General features: G+C 36.7%; 1 protein-coding gene across 5 annotated transcripts in view; it reads right to left on the bottom strand.

Annotated features, from left to right (window-relative positions):
* LOC108264659 (voltage-dependent calcium channel subunit alpha-2/delta-1) overlaps positions 1-19963 on the bottom strand; it is a 118211-nt gene that overhangs the window by 54757 nt on the left and 43491 nt on the right. For all 5 annotated transcript variants that reach the window (XM_053678101.1, XM_047153276.2, XM_053678103.1 and 2 more), the window contains exons 4-6: positions 13726-13785; positions 10588-10623; positions 8447-8579 (exon numbers count right to left, since the gene is read on the bottom strand). In XM_053678101.1, the coding sequence (XP_053534076.1) occupies positions 8447-8579; positions 10588-10623; positions 13726-13785 (229 nt within the window). The remainder of the gene's footprint in view (positions 1-8446; positions 8580-10587; positions 10624-13725; positions 13786-19963) is intronic.

Here is a 19963-nt window from a genome sequence, read left to right as displayed (position 1 = left end):
CCATGCAAACTTAATTCCATCCAGATAGGGCTTTAGAATACGAACATGAAAATTCTAATTTTGTACTGATCGTCATAGGTCACAAACACTTGAAGTTAGCAGGAAAAAAAATACTTTCATAAAGGTACAAGTGGTTCATGCATTTTTTTTATTTATTTATTTTGACTGAGATGGTCACCACACTTCCACTCACAAAGGCTGTTATTCTCAGAATGAGTCACTGAATGAGTGAAAAAGGGAAAAAGATAGGGAGGTGTAAGTTACACTTAGTGTGTGAGAGTGTGAACAGGATAATTCTGCATTATCCACACAGGGCTCTTACAGCTCTGGCTGCGCAAACTCGCTGATCGGCTTTATTGAATCAACAGTGCAGGAACCATGGAAACCTATAATCATCTTATCAAATCTCTTATCTCTCTGAAAAGGCCATGTGCTGACAGGCTTGCTGGAAGTGCTGCTAAGGAACACACTCATTGGAGAGGGAAAATGGCCTATGTGTCAACATTAAATCTAATGAACCATGCAAAATGCAGTGTTGGAGTCGCAATAACAATTTATTTTCATAGACTGGCCGAGGATGTGAAAGATATGAGCGGGGTTTGCTATGATGTATGAATCTTTTTGGCTTTTAAGCACCAGGGAAACTCGATCATAGAGCAAATATGTTGGATAAATCAGCTCAGAAACGAGGTTGCATGGCATATAGGGGGTGTGCTTGAAATGATAAGTGTGTTTAAAGTTCATATGCACAAAAGCAAACAATCATCAACATCAGAATACATACAGAATCTTAAAGATGTTTTACTGAAATTACAGTGTGTTGCAGAAGGAAGGTTCTTATTGTGTATTGTTGCCACTTTATAAACTCACTTTATACCCATTAAATTCCATTTCCCTTTTTGCACTCTTGCCCTCCTGGAGAAAACCATTTCCTGTGGTTGTTTCAGTGAGTGTTGTCTCTCTTAATGATGGGGGGATTTTGTTGATTCTTTAGACCGTGGCAGTGCTAGCCCACACACTCGTTCTCTCCCCTAAACGACGTGCCACTTTATCCTAGAAAATCCAATTTTCTCCCCTGCAGGAGCCCTGGCACTGAGCTATTTCACTGTGTGTGTGTGTGTGTGTGTAACCAGGTTCGATGTATGTACATGGCTTTGAATGTTCTTAGATTAGAATCACTATCCTCTCAGGCTCTGATTGACATCTGGCAACAACCTTTAAAGCCCAAGTAGACAATAAACACATGCACACACACACACACACACACACACACACACACACACACACACACACACACACACACACACAGTCCTTCCTCTTTTTTATGCATGTGCAAGCAGCATGCTGCTCTTTCTTTCTTTCTCCCTCTCTCTCTCTCACTCAGACACACAGACACACACACACGAACACACACACACACACACACACACACACACACACTCTTAAAAACAATTAACTTTACCCTCGTGCTTGAATGTTTGCCATCTTTTCCCATTTACTCTCTGAAAAAGCAAGATGTGTGCCTCAGACTCATTCTACACACACCTCTTCCTGACCCAAGGTCAGCCTGTTGCCAATACTGGCACAATTACACCTCGCACTCCTGCACTATTGCTTTCTCACACTTTGCATTCCTGGCAATGTTAGTACTTGTGCATGCATCTATTGTATGTTTTACAAGCTGGAGAGGTTAAATTGCATATGCTCTGGGACAAATTAAGTAGCAGGGAACCACGTTAGTAAATAATTATACTTGGCAGCTCATCAATAATTTACAATAGTTCATACAATAGTTCATTACATATGTGCTGATAATACAGTAATATGATATTCAACTGGTGTAGCAAACTCATCACTGTATGGTCCCTTTGCTCTTTCCATTCCTCTAAAACCCTTTAGACGGACAATAGATAGTTCTATAATGCTTTTTCTTTAATTGCATTATTTTATAAGAATTCGATTATTTTGACCTGGGCCACAAACAGTATATTATGCATAAATGCATAACGTGATGAATAATGAGTGTTTTCAGCCTCTAAAAGCAATTTTATAGGATGTATTTATCACATCATTTATGATTTTGTGCATTAGCTACTTAACCTGAGGAGCATGTATTTTAATGTAACTCAATAGCTTCCATAATGTGAAGGCTAATTATTATTATTATTTTAATTATTCATATCCAGAGAATGAGGCCTGAAGTCATCTTTTGCAAATGAATGCTTATGCATTTTAAAGTCCCATGAAATCAAAATTGAAGGTTTGTGGCTTTTAGTATGAATATGCAAGCCTTATTATCTAAGGTTATCCATAAGCTAGTGTGCTCCAAAAGAATGACAAAATTAGCATTTAGAAGATATTATGCATTCAAAATTTACAGGCTCTCTCTCTACCACCAATATGGATCAAAAATTTTGATGACATCATTCTGCAGTTCGGCTTCTCATCAGATTTTCTGTCCAATCAAATGCTCTCTACAATTTGAAGTGTCCCGCCCCCAACAGTTGTAAGTTTCCTGGCTGTGAGGTAAGCACTTTCAAGGCACTTCACGGGGACTTTAAAATGTCTTCCAGATATGTCATTCTATAATTGTTTATTTTAAAACCATTAGGTTGCTTTATTTGCTTAAATAATTCCGTTTTGTTCAAATGAGATAAATGGTATAAAGTGTATATAACTTTTCCAAAGTAAAGCTATATGATCACATGCATGCCAAAATGATGTAGATAAGTGAGGCCTCTAAGATAGGTGAAGAATCTCCTTTTTGCAAGTGATAACCTGTACATATTAAAATGTCTTCCAAAATAAACAGAAAGCAATTCCTGGGACCAACAGGGCATCTGAGCAAACACATAAAACACATTCACTTATATTAAGTCAATAATTGCCATCTGCGAACTGTCATTTAACCTTTTATTAACTTTTTTTATTCATTTTTTTAAGGCTATATCTGTATTTTAGTAATCATAGCATACAGTAGATGCAAAAAAAAAAAAAAAAAAGACAAAGGATTGTAGTATTAGGATGCAGATAAAGTCTTACATACTGTATATTATTGGTCATTGGTGCAGACAGGTTTTATTATAAAAGGTCCTGTTGATTTTTATATCTCTGAACTGAGCCAATAGTGGTCCTTTTCTCTCAGAAATGAAACACTCAGCGTATTCTCTGTGACAACTGTTATACTATTTTTCTTACAATGAATTTAAACAAGTTGAACAAGTTCATTAAAACAATTTGAGTATTTTATCACCAAATGCCTAGTCAGCATGAAGCTCTGACAAATTAGAATACTCCAGTCTCTGAAAAAAAGGAACTAACTAAAAAAACAAGAAGGCTAAAGTGTGCCTTTGCTCATTTCTGATGTGTTAATAATGTTTGCCAGTTCATATGATCATTTGCACCGCTACTGCTGCCTGCTGTGATATCGGCAACCGACTGCTCTTCTGGTCACATAGTGGAGCCAGAGGCAGTAGGTCATGAATGTGTGCACATTCTATTTGGACTTTTTCCATTAGCCACTGATAACTCAAGCTAACAGGTTCATAAATCTAACAAATACTGGAACCATTTGCAAACTTAACGTTAGAACAAAAAGAACAGATGAACAGGGACAAACAAGAAGATAAGATAAATGACTTAGTAATGAGATATAAACATAAGCACATGACTCACAAGACTGAAGCAGACTAAATAAGGAATAAAACACGACTGGTGAGGCTGCATCACACCACCCCGTCATAGATTCCTTCCCCATAACAACTTATCCTGAATATTTTATTTCTCTTATTCCACAGCAACTTGTCAATGATAATTTTTTAATAAACATTTTTTAAAGAATTGCATCATACTTTTTATAGTTATAATTATTTATATTTATATACTTAATGTTGTGAAACATCCATAAACACTTGTTATTAATTCTTGCTATCACTTATGTTACAGGAGGTATAAACAATTGTTTCCTCGCCAGCCTCTCTCTCTCGCTCTATTTAATGAGAGGAAAACACAGCTTTTCATGTTACCAAGAAACCAATAAGTGCAAACTTGTCTGTCCTGAACACTCCCATAATGGACAACTTATTGATTGTTACAAAGCACTGACACTGGAGACTCCTTCTGTAAATATCAAATAAAAACATCCTTACAGGAATACTCATCATATCATCAAGTATATATTATTATTATTATTATTATTATTATTATTATTATTAGTAGTAGTAGTAGTAGTAGTAGTAGTAGTAGTAGTAGTATTCTTTTTCTTCTTCTTCTTCTTCTTTTTATTATTATATAAATTATATACATTATTCTATAGAAGTTATATGAGCATCAACTATACAAGTTCTGGTGAATTAGATGTTTCTATAGAAATTATAATGTGCTAGAATGAGTTCATTAATATAAACTTGTGATTTGTCCTGCCAAACTGCTGTCAGAAATGCTGTTATAGAAAATTAATCCAAAGTTTCTATAACAAACACATTTGAGAATTATGAGTGAATCTATTTTCATTCCTTTATGTCTCACTGACTCTAAGGTCAAGACACTGATTTGACAAGGTCCCCGAATCAACATCTGATTCAGTCTAGAGTCTTGCTTCGTTAAACTCTGCAACGATCAAATGATTTAGAGATTAACAGCACTGCCTTTTAATTAAGCACTAAAATTAGTTAATGTCAAATAAGGTTAAGTAATTATCTGAATTCATGTCTCCCATATATGTTTGGGTGTGTAAGAGAGAGGTTGTGAGTGCATTTGTAGGTGCAGGGCAAGGTGAGAATGGAAGAGACGCCATACACTGCAGGGCCAGACGCTATCCCAGCAGGCAAAGTGAGCTGAAATAGTGCATCCATAGTCTGGCCAACCTAATGGCTGTGCCTCGACCTAATCACATACCCCATGAACCCAGACACACACCAACACATTCAAAACCCAAATACACACATTGACATGCAGAGACAGACACAACTCATAAAGGCAGACATGGTGGACTCATTCAAGCTATAGGCATATTTTCTAAAGTGAAATTTGTTGATTTACTGATAACATCTTTGGTTAGATTGGTTATAAAAAAATGTTATGGAAATGCACAGAACCTCCATAGATCTTAGCTGTTTTCAGCTGTTCCCAGCTGAGGAGTCATTCTTGTATTATTCTGCATTCGAATTACCTTGGAAATGGAAAGTTGGAGCATGGGATGACCATTTTTTACCTCTATGCACATGAGCTACAAAGTGGGAGAAAACCATGTATGGCTTCATGTTTGCCTTTTGTTAGCAGCAAGCTAACTACAGTATGACTAATCTATATTTTCCTTTTGAAAACAGCAATATGTATAGTCACTGTAATAGATTTAACAAGCTAATATGTCTGTAAGTTGATGTATCTAAAGCAAATGCTATACTTATTGATACAGAATAACTCAAGGTAATAAGATAATAACACTATAATAACACTTGTACAACTCAGAGGAACTTGGATTTGACAAGACAATCCCTAGTTGCAGAGTAGGAATTCTGAGTTGATGGGGCATTTTCTGGTTGGAGGTCAAGAATTATAAGTTACAACATGTATTTGAATGCAGAAAAAGTCATGTGGCCTTGCAGGCTGACCACGCTTGGGTAGTAATAGAATACATGTAACAGCATAAAAAAAACAAACATTTTCATTAAAAACCAAATAAATTCATCTTTTGACATAACACAATATAGACAGCTGCTTGATTATAGTTCTGGTGCTCTCTTGCTAGTCGTGGCTCACATGAGCAACCTCCTGGTGCATGATAATTTGGTAGAAATGAGCACAAATTGTTCTCTGAAATGCTTTTCTTCTGGTGAACATACGTCCTCTTTTTCCCGAACAGGATTTCTAAATTTGAGAAAATGTCCGGGATTTGGCTTTAGTTTCATTATGATGTGCTAATGGTCCTAATACCGCATCATGTGTGCACGTTTGCATTGCTTTAACCTCTCTCTGTAATTCCCGCCTTCTTGCACACCAATTGGTTGATTACAAAAGGCTCGCAGCAACTACTGGCCAAATTCTTGCCTCTCAACCATTAGCCTACTCTCAGAAAAGGCGTGAAAGTGAAGCGCTGTTGTGTACAGCGTGAAACAGTTGCTTGACAGTAGCAGCAAATGACAGCTGTCCTAAGTTGAAACAATGACCATGGCCATATAAGGTAATTTTTAATTTTATGGACATTCAAAAGAATACACACACACACACACACACACATATATATATATATATATATATATATATATGTATGTATGTGTGTGTATTCTTTTGAATGTCCATGAAATTAAAAATTACCTTATATGGCCATGGTCATTGTTTCAACTTAGGACAGCTGTCATTTGCTGCTACTGTATATACTCTCTCTCTCTCTCTATATATATATATATATATATATATATATATATATATATATATATATATATGATGGTAATAATGCTAATACTGTGTCTTTTTCAGTGTATTAAAATCTGCATTCATAGTAACACTGTTTTGAACGCTATTAAGACACGGGGGAAAAAAAGGTGTTGTCTTTTTGGAAAACGAATATGGCCACCCTAGCTTTTGTGTTGTAATGTTACCCTCATAAGGGACAGTGATCTTTTATTTATTTATTTATTTATTTATTTTCTTAAAACAAATCCAAACATTGAACATGTTTTTAAACTCTAAAATAAGCTCTAAATAAAAGTATTTTAGATCATACAGTATTGGTTTTCTCTTGACTTTATTTGCATATTTGACCTTGAAGTAATCCAGAAGTAATCAAATTACATTACATATTGTGATACTTAAATTACTTAGGTTACTGATTAAATTTTTTATTAAGTAATTTATAACTGTAACGGAATACATTTTTAAAGTAACCCTCCCAATCCTGTGGCTGACAGGACACATACATTTATGTTTTCAATGCAAGAATTCCAGCAACAAAGTGGATCTAATTACAGACTCCAGTCCTATGAATGTCAGGTTATACATACCAATAAGGCATTCCATCTCCTCTGATGACCATGACAACCATTTCATGAAACTTAAAAGAAGACATAATGTGACAATTTAAACAATCATGTTATGTGGCATGTAGTTAGGACCGACCGTGGACAGCTTCCACACCTGATGCAGACCGCACCACAGTTCAATGGAGGTGAGCCCCAGACCACTGTTTTCAAGAAGACGGTTTTCTGAACGGTTGCTGGATTGAAAGTATCTTTCACACTTCACCAAACATACTAAACTCCTGAGGCAAAAGGCCACAGGACCAGAAAAAAGTATGAAAACAATCTACAAAATAAATTCTACAAAATTAAGTGAAAACTAGATTTAATGAGAAACTATGGCATGTTGAAAGACAGTTTCCTGAAGTTTCTACACAGGCTGTTTCTCAATTCTAAGAACCCAAAGAACAAACTTGTATTTTCGTGAAAACCAGTGTTGCCAGGCTACCTTGAAAGAACGAACGCGGAAGGAGAAGACGACATAGAACACATCTTTGTGAGAATTGAGGTGTACTGCGAGCATCCTGTTGCGCAATGGACCGTCCAAGCACATTTCTAGTAGTGGGACAGGGTCCTCATCTCTTCACTGCTCACTAAGTAATATGTTTCAGCTGGTTAATAGATTTACTGTGCTCAGGTCTGCATCCGATGCATCCTCGATATCAAGAACTCTTCCAGGTAATTTCATGCATCCCTGGTACTTACATTGTTTAATATTGGAACTGAATTTCAGTGGTGGATGATGACATAGAAGGAGTTCACAAGGATGCAAGATCGCATAAGAACGCATATTGAGAAATGTTCATAGTCACCAGTCACATTCACAGTCACCAGACTTCTAATAATGCACACCTGTCACTAATCACCTATCACTAATCACCGACACACACACACACCTCTTTTGCTAAGTAAACTCGGTGTACATGTGCCTGACTTGATATTCTAAACAGAAATAAACAGAAAATTCTGTTTTTTGATCTTGCTCGGTTCCCTGGTTCTCTATGTTTTGGATAGCCCATGTTACAATTGTTGCTCGCAAATTGATCAGGCAATTGATCGCCTGACCTCTGCCTGTTTACAGTTTATGTCTTCAGACTCACATTTTGCATTGGGTTGCCAGTTCTTTTTAAATAAAACCTGAACATGCATACAAATTATTACGTACTGTATTTGAAATTCTTGATAACTTTTTCCAGAAAAAAACACCATAACCGGTATTGCATTTTCATTTCCTCTATTCATTTTACAATAGAAAACATCATAGTGTACACAACAACACAAGCACTTGTGCATGTCTTACAGGTTGACTGTTTTTTGAAATGGAGTTAGTTTCATTTTATTTTCTAAACAGACTACATGTATAATAAACCTTTTTTTTAAGGCAGTGTTCATACAAGCATAGCTGATGATTTAAACATGTTAGTACTCACAGCCATCATATATGTCTGTGGGGATGTGCACAGCTGTGTGGTTGTAGGAGATGAGACGATTTTTAAAAGATGGATCTTCCTTAAATTCTGGTCGGATCCGGTTTTTCTTTCCTTCAGTTTCGTTGACATCAAGCTGGAAGGTGTAATACAACCCCATTTCCGAAAAATTTGGGACGGTATGGAAAACGCAAATAAACAAAAACAAAAAGATAAAATAAACAAAAAGAGTCTTTTGAAAATTCTATTCACACTGTACTATATTGAAAACACATTATTTCATGTTTAACTGCAACACACTCCAAAAAAGTTGGGACAGTCGACTGTTTACCACTGTGTAACATCACATTTTCTTTTAATAACACTTTTTAAGCATTTGGACAAGTTTAGCAAGCAGAATTTTCCCCCATTCATCCATTATGCATTTCTCCAGCTGTACAACTGTACAGGGCTTTCGTTGCCTTAGTTTGCGGTTCATAACGTGCCACATGTTCTCGTTTGGAGACAGATCAGGACTGCAGACAGGCCAGGCTAGCACCCGCACTCTATGCTTATACAACCATTTGCTTGCATAATCCAGGCAGAATGGGGTTTGCCGTTTTTCCCTAGAAAAGACAATGTCTGGATGGCAGCATACTGTATCTTGCTCCAAAACGGGTACATATATTTCTGCATTAATGGTGTCCTCACAGATGTGCAAGTTACCCATGCCCTGGGCACTGACAAACCCCCATACCATGGCTGATGCTTTTGGACCTGACGCTGATAACAGTTTGGGTGATCCTTTTCCTCTTTGGCCCGGAAAACACGACGGCTGTTTTGTCCAAAAACTATTTGAAATGTCGAAGCATTGGACCACAAGAAATTACTCCCTTGTGCTACTGTCCATCTCAGATGAGACCAAGTCCAGAGAAGTCGGCAGCGCTTCCGGACAATGTTGATGTATGGCTTCTACTTTGCACAGTAAAGCCTCAACTTACATCTGTGGATGCAGCAGCAATTGGTATTTACTGACAAAGGTTTACCAAAGTTTGGCCAAGCATATGTCACGATATCCATTACAGACTCATGACGGATTTTAAGACAGTGACGCCTGAGGGATCAGAGATCATGCACATTCAGAAGTGGTTTTCAGACTCGCCCTTTACGCACAGAGATTTGACCGGATTCCTTGAGTCTTTTACTTATATTGTGCACCGTAGAAGGTGAAATGGCCGAAATCCTACCGAGTAGTCTTTGAGGAATGTTGTTCTCAAAGTGTTGGATTATTTGCTGACTTATCTGTTAGCGGACTGGCTAGCCTCGACCCATCCTTGCTCTTGAAGGACTAGGCCTTTTTTGGAGGCTCCTTATATACTATGATTAAATGATTGCCTCACCTGTTTCACATCACATTCTTATTTCAACTTGTCACATCACTATTAGTCCTAAACTGCCCCTGTCCTAACTTTTTTGGAACATCTTGCAAGTATCAATTTCAAATTAAACGTTTATCTTCAAAAAACTATGCAGTTTTAGGTAAAACATCAAGTACCTTGACTTTATATGTGTTTTGTTCAAAAACAAGTCAAAGTACGTTTACAAATCACACCAATTTTATTTTTATTAGCATTTTCCATAATGTCCCAATTTTTTCGGAATTGGGGTTGTAATTCAGTAAAAATACAAAGTATTATCAGGATTTTGTATAATTTCACAAAATGACATCAGCGCTAATAAATCATACAGTTAACACATGGCATCATGGTGAAAAAACAAGGCCTCCTCACATGACACTAAGCTGGTCCATGCCAGGGAATCCACTAGACACTCATTAACTGCTCAGAATAGCACTCACACCTTCTAACTAGACATTCCAGCTGTGCATCGTCCAAGCTCTTCATAGTGTGTCTAATTCTGCGTCAAATCTCCCCATGTAGCTTCTCTGTCATTATGCTAATTGACAGTGTAATATATGACATCTTGAGAGATTGTATTGTCTACATTGAGGGTCAGATTGGAAGAAATGCTTTTTAGTTTTTTAGCTGCTTTACTTGTAGATCCACACATCTTCAGGCTAGTATGTAAAGAGAGCTAAACTAATGAGCAGCATGTACTAATGATATATGGGAATATGATATATGAGAAAAAAAACTTTTACTTACATTGTCCTTGGCATTATAATAGACTATGTCACTATCCTGCATGGGAAAGAAACACACAATGATTTACATGCAGTTTTAACTATATATTAACACACACACACACACACACACACACACACACACACACACACACACACACAAAACATGCCAACATTAATAAACGTCATGGCACATTCCATTAAAAAAATAATAAATAAATAAATACCTTTAACTCTGTTGAAAAATAATCTCTGGAGAACATTATCTCTCTATCAGTGTATCATTATTATTAAAATCAGTGGAAATCACCATTTTGTTTGATGACCAGTGGTATATTTTTAGTGTTATTTTTCAATTACTGTATTTGTTTCATTAAGGGTAAAATAATATGGTTACATATTCCATCTTAGGAAGTGGGAGATGGGATTGGACAGGGGGTAAGGTTACCAGACTTCACCATGGGAAAACCAGACAGGCTGAACAAGCATGTGGAGGGTGGGTGGGTGATAGGGGGATGTTCTGTAAGCAACCAATATGTCACCAAAACTGTGCCTTACATAAATGTTCACCCTCCTTGAATTGTGTCACATTTTGTGGAATTGAAAAGACTTAATTGAGACTTTTCTACCATTTGATTTACATATTATGTTTAACCTCTAACAAACATTTTATTGTCACATGAAGGTTAATTAAACAAAAAAGCATAAATATGTCAGCTCCCCCTGGGTCTCAATCTGCTTTGCATGTATGGATCCTGAGTTTTTCCTGCTCAGTTTTGCTTGGCAAAACTGCACAAGCTCTGTCAACTTGGAGGGACAAGAATACTAATGCAAGTAATTTGGATGAATACTTATGCAAGGCACTGTATGCCACCAGTTACTGGTGGTTGGCATTATATATTGAGACCACTTGTCTCAGACCCATTTTTCTGCCATGGGGTTTGATAATTGTCTTAGAGGTTAAACACTTTAAGTGTTGCACAAATAATCCTTCATTCTGACATTCTGTAACACACAAAAAACCTATAAGAGGACAAATTATACTATATTCTTTGTGTATTCTGTAGGTAAAAAAAAATGGATAAAACTGAGAAAGATTGACATTTCATTTTGAAAGTAGCTATAATTAATTTAGGTTTTTATCTCAAAGCTTTCCATAACATAGCCTAACTTTGCCTACGTACAGGCTGTGTACCACAGTACTAAATAGTATGTTCAAAATAATAATGGATCCATTGGAGCTGTAGGAATCTGATATGCTATTTAGCATGATATACTGTTTGGTGGTTTAAGACACAGCTGTTGAACACACCTATGCTGTAACTGAAAATCCCTAAACATGCGGGTGAGTTCCAACTGGTAGAATATACACCAGTCCAAAGCCGTGTGTGTGTGGATATGAAAAAGTGAGATAGAAATGCATGTGACAGCACTGGAATGGCACTTTATGGAAATTAGATATTTAAAATGAGACTCTGCAACAGTATCCATCAGATACCAGTCTACAGAGATCAAAACCTGGTTTAAAAAAAAGTGCAACATGGAACTATTATGTGCATAATTTATGCATGAAACATGAATTGTGCAGATATTAGTCTAACAGCCTAATTGTCTTGTGTCAAAAAGACTTTCAAGTTACTATCAAGCCTAAGGACAGTGTTAGTACTGAACGATTGCAGTGCTAGTACTGTCGTAAGCTAGTTTCACATCATATGTTGCTGCTCTAATGCTCATCCATGCTCACCAGGGGGAAAAAGAACACCACAGCTAAATTAAAGCATCAATGGTTCATGCAAATAGACAGGAACTGATGCACAGACATGAAGAAAAAAGCAATACCAGACATTATAGAGAACACTGAAAAAGATACACTGTTACATTTCTGTGGTGCAGTGAGAAAAGAAGGAGTTCTCCTGCAACTTAAATGATGAATAATATAACCATCTAGTCACTGGCAACAAAGAAAAAAATAAATCAATCATTCAGTCTGTATTGAGTAATTTGTAGAATTAAGTCAGGCTTGTACATTTTGAGATTGCTGCAAATGGCAACAAGGGTTGTGTTCGCACAAACCCAAATTCATTCTATATGTTCTATTTCTTAACTATATTTTGCCCATGTACTGTAGGCCAAAATGAACAAGGGTCTGCACAGACAGAATGAGACTTAATACAGTACACAGCTTATAATATCCAGAAATACATCCAGGGAATACAAAAAGCATTGCTGCAAAACAGAGATGACAACCCTATGTTTGCTGATCTGAGAGACTTGATAAATCCAAATTGTATGAATTCACTGACTTTTATTGCAAAGCAGAACGCAATCTCTCTGATTCGGAAATGATTAACTTTGGCATCACATTAGTGAATTGCATTCTAGATGAGATTGCTTGAGAGAGAGTTGATCAAACAAACCAGAGAAGAAGAATACATCAAAGATCGCACAAGGGTTATAAAACATGTTTTGGTTCTCATGGTGCATTCACAGTACCTGGTCTTTTATTTGTGAAGATGGTGGCATAAATGATTTGTTCATGTCTGTCAGGCATGTCTAAATGTCTTAATTTTTGGTGCTGTCTGTTTGAGAACAGTGAGAAGTAAAAAGAACTGAGAAAGCATGAAATACTCATATTAAGTCTAGACAACTGCTGCTATGAAAGAGGATTCGTCAAAAACGAATGCAATTAAATACAAAACACGAAACAGACTTGGGGCTTGCTGCATTGATGTTTGTCTCAGGATTTGATGCCATGTAGCCAATGACAACCTCTGACTTGCTCTTTTTTATGAAATGGCTCATAGCAAATTTTAATTTTAATTTGGTCCATTGCCTATGTCAGTGTGGAATATGTGATGACCCTTGAGGGATGCCAAAAAAAATCCTTGTGAAAGTGACTGAACAACAGAGCAAAAGTAGACAAAAATATACACATTGTCATATTCAAACAAACTTGTGAACACCAAACCTCCAACCTGTTATCCAACCATTTATCTTCAAAATATAAAATTATGTAGCTAAGTGAGTAAGGCATGAAATTCTGGACCCACCAACAAGTCCTGGGAGTTTAAGGGTTTAGACTAGTTTGGATTAGTTGGCTTCAGATTGGTTGGAGCCTTATTATTAATAACGCAACATGATATCCACATAAATTACTTACAGCAAACTCATCCTTCCACTGATGCTCCATCTGGAAGTTTTCTGCAGCAGTTGCCAAAGACTGAAAAAGATAAATCATACACTACTTCAGTGAGTTTAATTAAGAACATGATTTGAACATTTGCAACTTTATGCTGCATTTTACAAATTAAAGTGGGTGAGTTTCCTGAAAATTTATGAAACTTAGTGAATGATGAATGAATTAACACAGGACATATGTTGAATACATGTCTGTCTTACTAACAGAGATTTAGCAAATAAATTTTAAGTTTCATCAGGTTAAAAGCAGTTGGGAAGTTATGGTATTAATGCACACCACACCATATACTTGTTCTGACATTGGAGTTATTTAATTTAAAAAAAAAACATTAATACTATATTTCCTTGCATCTCTGCATTAGATCCAAGATTTCACCCTACGGTTGACCATTTCCTATTTCTATACTTTACAATTGAAAACATTGTAAAGTATAGAAATACAATGGAAAAAGACTAAGCATTTTCACCTCTATTGTGGACTTTAGTGGACATGTGGATAATTGTAATCTACTGCTTATACAAAAAGTGTTTGAAAAACATGGCAGTTATATGGTTCCTTAGATAGTTCCTTTTTGTGATCACTTTTTATTTACCTGTGTCCTTTATTGTAGAAGGATTGAAATGAAAACCCTGGAGTAATTAGTGATTCTGAATTGGAGTATGCTATCTTTGTTCAAGATGTCTTTTGCTGAACTTACAATTATTTATCTACTGTGTTTTTGAGTTATCATCCACTAGAGAGGTTAGCATGCAATTTTGACATTAAAACCCATGCTTATACAAAATAATAACTTAAATAGCTGTCCACTGTAGTGACCACCAGGCATGAAACAGTTACATCACAGTATGGTGCCTGACACAGAGTGTACCTAGCTGGCAGTTACTAAGCTCCAGGCTCAGTAAATCAAATATTAACATCAGATGATTTGCAAGCACAATTTGTGAGTAATATTGTGTACTGTGTGTAATCACATGCATTACATATGGCCCTTAATCTTCAATAGGCCAGTCATAATTAGGAAATTTTTGGCTGATGATTTTTATAGACATAGTAATTGTGATTTAATTATCTTTTCTGTTGAGTGTCATTTAAGATAACATAACATAACATAATAGTACTGTTGTAGTAAATCTTAAGTCTTAACGCACACTAACAAATTACTCTATAAGTATGCTGCCTAAGACTCAGTAACTACTGCTTCGTTAATAGTGAACTGTCTGCCAACATACTTACAGTGATTAACGAGTAGTTCTTAGTAGTTATTAGGAGTATGATAAGTCTTATTAAAGAACTACTCATTCATTCCTGTTTACTTGTTGAATAGTTACCTATAACTGAAATGTATACACACAGAATCTCACAAAAGTGAGTACACCCCATACATTGTTGTAAATATTTGATTATATCTTTTCATGTGACAACGCTGAAGAAATTACACTTTGCTACAATGTAAAGTAGTGAGTGTACGTGTGACTTAGTGTTACAAGGTCTCAGGTATGAATGGGGAGCAGGTTCGTTAAATTTGGTGTCATTGCTCTCACTCCCTCATACTGGTCACTGGAAGTTCAACATGGCACCTCATTGCAAAGAATTCTCTGAGGATCTGAATTGTTGCTCTACATAAAGATAGCCTAGGCTATAAGAAGATTGCCAAGACCCTGACACTGAGCTGCAGCACGGTGGCCAAGACCATACAGCGTTTTAACAGGACAGGTTCCACTCAGAACAGGCCTCGCCATGGTCGACCAAAGAAGTTGAATGCATGTGCTCAGCGTCTTATCCAGAGGTTGTCTTAGGGACATAGATGAATGAGTGCTGCCAGAATTGCTGCAGAGGTCAAAGGGGTGGTGGGTCAGCCTGTCAGTGCTCAGACCATACGCCACACACTGCATCAAATTGGTCTGCATGGCTCTCGTCCCAGAAGGAAGCCTCTTCTAAAGATGATGCACAAGAAAGCCCGCCAATAGTTTGCTGAAGACAAGCAGACTAAGGACATGGATTACTGGAACCATGTCCTGTGGTCTGATGAGACCAAGATAAACTTATTTGGTTCAGATGGTGTCAAGTGTGTTTGGCTGCAACCAGGTGAGGAGTACAAAGACAAGTGTGTCTTGCCTCCAATCAAGCATGGTGGTGGGAGTGTCATGGTCTGGGGCTGCATGAGTGCTGCCGGCACTGGGGAGCTACAGTTCATTGAGGGAAACCGTGAATGCCAACATGTACTGTGACATACTGAAGCAGAACATGATCAGTATGTAGTATTCCAGCATGATAATGACCCCAAACACACCTCCAAGACCCCTGCCTTGCTAAAGAAGCTGAGGGTGAAGGTGATGGACTGGCCAAGCATGTCTCCAGACCTAAACCCTATTGAGCATCTATGGAGCATCCTCAAACGGAAGGTGGAGGAGCACAATGTCTCTAACATGCACCAGCTCCGTGATGTCGTCATGGAGGAGTGGAAGAGGACTCCAGTGGCAACCTGTGAAGCTCTGGTGAACTCCTTGCCCAAGAGGATTAAGGCAGTGCTGGAAAATAATGGTGCCACACAAAATATTGACACTTTGGGCCCAATTTGGACATTTTCACTTAGGGGTGTACTCACTTTTGTTGCCAGCAGATTAGACATTAATGGCTGTGTGTTGAGTTATTTTGAGGGGACAGCAAATTTACACTGTTACACAAGCTGTACACTCACTACATTACATTGTAGCAAAGTGTCATTTCTTCAGAGTTGTCACATGAAAAGATTTAATCAAATATTTACAAAAATGTGAGGGGTGTACTCACTTTTGTGAGATACTGTATGTTACTGGACAATAAACAATGCACAATAGAAAATTATTTAATTACAATCTAGACGTTTTCTTCTCTTGTCCCTCTGAGGGAACCCTTAAAGGCCGGGCTGTTTCTAGCTATTAGCTATATAAACAGGTGCTTAGGACCTCCAAGAACATAAACATATAAGAATATGAGGATGGGAGTTCACAAAGGTATTATGGTACTTTGCGTCAATTTTATACATGCATGGTATAAGCTTTTCCTTTTTGATGGTGTATGGGCTACCATTTACTTCTTGCAATCATTGGTCATGACAGATGGATTTAAAACCTAAGCTAATAATTCATGTTTGGCACTTTTTTCTCATTCTTAAACGCATATAATAAATGCCAAGCTACCATCGGAAAAAAAAAAAATATTCAAAATTGCATTATTGGACATAGCTAGAGTCAGCACTGCTGGTTATCTTGGCGATGTAAGAGGTGGTGTAAAGAGACAATTACACTGCCTTATTTCACAATCTCAAACAGGTGAAAAGGTCAGTAGATTGACAAGATTACACATTTCTTCCAGAAAGAGCAAGGAAGTGCAGTGCAGAAGAACAGGACTGTTACAGTTATATTAGAACATTTAGTTCATACTCCTGTCACACATATATCCAATCTGTTAAACAACACAACCCTGGAGAACAAGCGGTGTGAACGTAACAACAGGGAGTGCCAAGTTGTGTTATATTTAATAATATATTTAAAAATCATATTTAAAAGACATCTATATGTTTGTTTTTTATTTGAATTAGAGAGAATTATTTGTATTAAATACAAATTGTGTAATATACAAATACACTAGAACAACTAACCATTACACCCACATGTGCTTTTTGAACATCCAATTCCAGATTTAGTCGCCCTTTGCTGTTATAATAAAATCTCTGCTCTTCTGCAAAGCCTTTCTAGCAGATTATGGAGCGTGGCTGTGGGGATTTGCTCATTCAGCAACAAAAGCATTAATAAGCTCAGGCACTGATGTCAGGTGAGGAGGCCTGGGGTGCAGACAGTGTTCCAGTTATCTATCTATATTCCCTAACCCTAACCCACCCTATACAATTGTGTGCTTCCAACATTATGGCAACAGTTTGGGAAAGGCCCACATATGGGTGTGATGGTCAGGTGTCCACAAATTTTTGGACCACATAGTGTGGTTGTTAAAGCATTAATAGGGGGAACATTCAGTCTTTGTTAATGTTATTAGATTAAATTAAATTTTAAATGAAACCTATCATTTAAAATGATATTTAAATGACCTTTGTTTAGAGGACTTCACAGAAGATTACATACCAGAAATTGCACGATGGTTAAAAATCATCTACAAAATCAACTGCAACCTCTATCCAACAGTTATGCTAGCAACATGTCCACCAGTGATTACCAAGGTTTATTTATTTTCTTTTTTGCTTAATTGTTATTAATTAAAACATTGTGTAAACACAATTCTCAAGGTCAACAGTTCTTTTCAGTTCCATTTAGATAGATTTTTTTTTTTACACTACTTCAACAGACAGACACACATACACATACACATAAACATGCACACAGACACTCTGGTGCTGAGGTTCTGGGCTGATATTCAACAGTCTCCTCACCTCCTCTGCACAGTCTGGGAGACTAAAAATACACAGCATCATTCTCTCTCTCTCTCTCTCTCTCTCTCTCTCTCACACACACACACACACACACACAGAGTCATTTGTTTGTCATTTATAATAAGCACATTACACTATTTTATAGACACTATATACCAGTAAATCAGTGCATGTGTACACACAAGAGCACACACATGGATACACTTCTGAACCCACATAATAATATTTAAACACACACACACACACACACACACACACTATATAGTGCATCTACTATACTAGAAAGACAGATGTAGCTCCATGACACTTTATCATGACACCTTTTCTGTAAATCCTCATTGAGCATGCTGAGAGATTATTGGTGAACAGATCTATACATTACTGGCCAATAGTCAATTGTTGCCATAACAACCCTGAAACCGTTGCTGATTAAAGTGTGTGGAGTAACGACCCATGTGGATTAGAATGGAAACCCAGGCTGAAATATGTCCCTTACTCATTAAATACACAGTGGGAAATGTAAGCTGAGAAGAACACTCTGTACCATTTTCTTTCAGGTGGAAATTTTCCCATACTGTAAATGGTGCTGATAAAAATTCAACATGAACCTGTAGTAAAAAATAGTGAACATGCTTATTTGTCACAAATTGGATCTAGTCATAGACTAGACAAAATTCTCTCTGAACCTTATTATTTTTTAACTTAACAATACAGTGAGATACAAGATGACGTTTCTGTAATTAAAAAAATATATATATTTAAATAAAAAACAATACATAGCAAATACATAATTTAAAATAATATAAGTTGATTCCGTTTGTCTTAAAGAAAGCCTGATTTAAAACAGAAAATCTTCATATCAGTAAAATAATTTAAAAAAACATAGGCAGGAAATGTCCACAATTTTTCATTAACGATTATTTTTCACCTTTATCTTTGCACACAGTAGATGCATAGATAGATAGATAGATAGATAGATAGATAGATAGATAGAGGTGTTAAATGTTTCCTTGACTTGAAAATAACAGACAGAAAGATAGATAGATAGATCGACAGATATAGATAGAAACAGTAGATAGACAGAAATAAATAAATAAAGTGTTACATTTTCCCTTGACTTGAAAAATACAGATAGACAGATAGACAGAGAGACAGACAGAAAAAAGATAGATAGATAGAGAGATAGATAGACAGACAGACATACAAACAGATAGCTAAATAGACAGATGCATAGCATGACCATCCATCAGTAAGCCAGTCATTTTTCCCCAGGCAAATTCATCACACTGATTACAGTAAGTGCAGTGAAGTAATTCAATAAGCAAAGTGGCGTTTCATTAACACCTCTGTTCTAGTCTAATCGCCCAGTCTGGAAAAGGAGCAGCTTATTAATAGAGTGGGCTGAGCTGTAGAAAGGCATCACATTAAGTCACACGTCCACTGCTCCACCAATTAGCACACTTGCTGCAAATATGAATGACAAATTAATGGTTTGCAGGTAATCGAAATGCTAACTGGTTGTTTAACGTGAATGTATCTTTAACAAATCTACATATTCATTAACACTCACTCTCTCTCTCTCTCTCTCTCTCTCTCTCTCTCTCTCTCTCTCAGAAAGTAAGAAGCTCAACACTGGTAAACCTAATTCTAAATTCAAGTCAGATATGATTTGTTTAAAGCAGACAAATTCAAACTAGGCTCTTAACACAAAGCCTTATATATTCAAACCACCCTTGAAGCTCAAAGATTCTCAGTATTACTGAAAAGCACTCTGTG

Source organism: Ictalurus punctatus, chromosome 4, assembly GCF_001660625.3.
Source record: "Ictalurus punctatus breed USDA103 chromosome 4, Coco_2.0, whole genome shotgun sequence".
Classification (NCBI taxonomy): Eukaryota; Metazoa; Chordata; class Actinopteri; order Siluriformes; family Ictaluridae; genus Ictalurus; species Ictalurus punctatus.
Note: the sequence above shows the minus strand (reverse complement) of the source record. Positions and strands in the feature narration are given on the sequence as shown.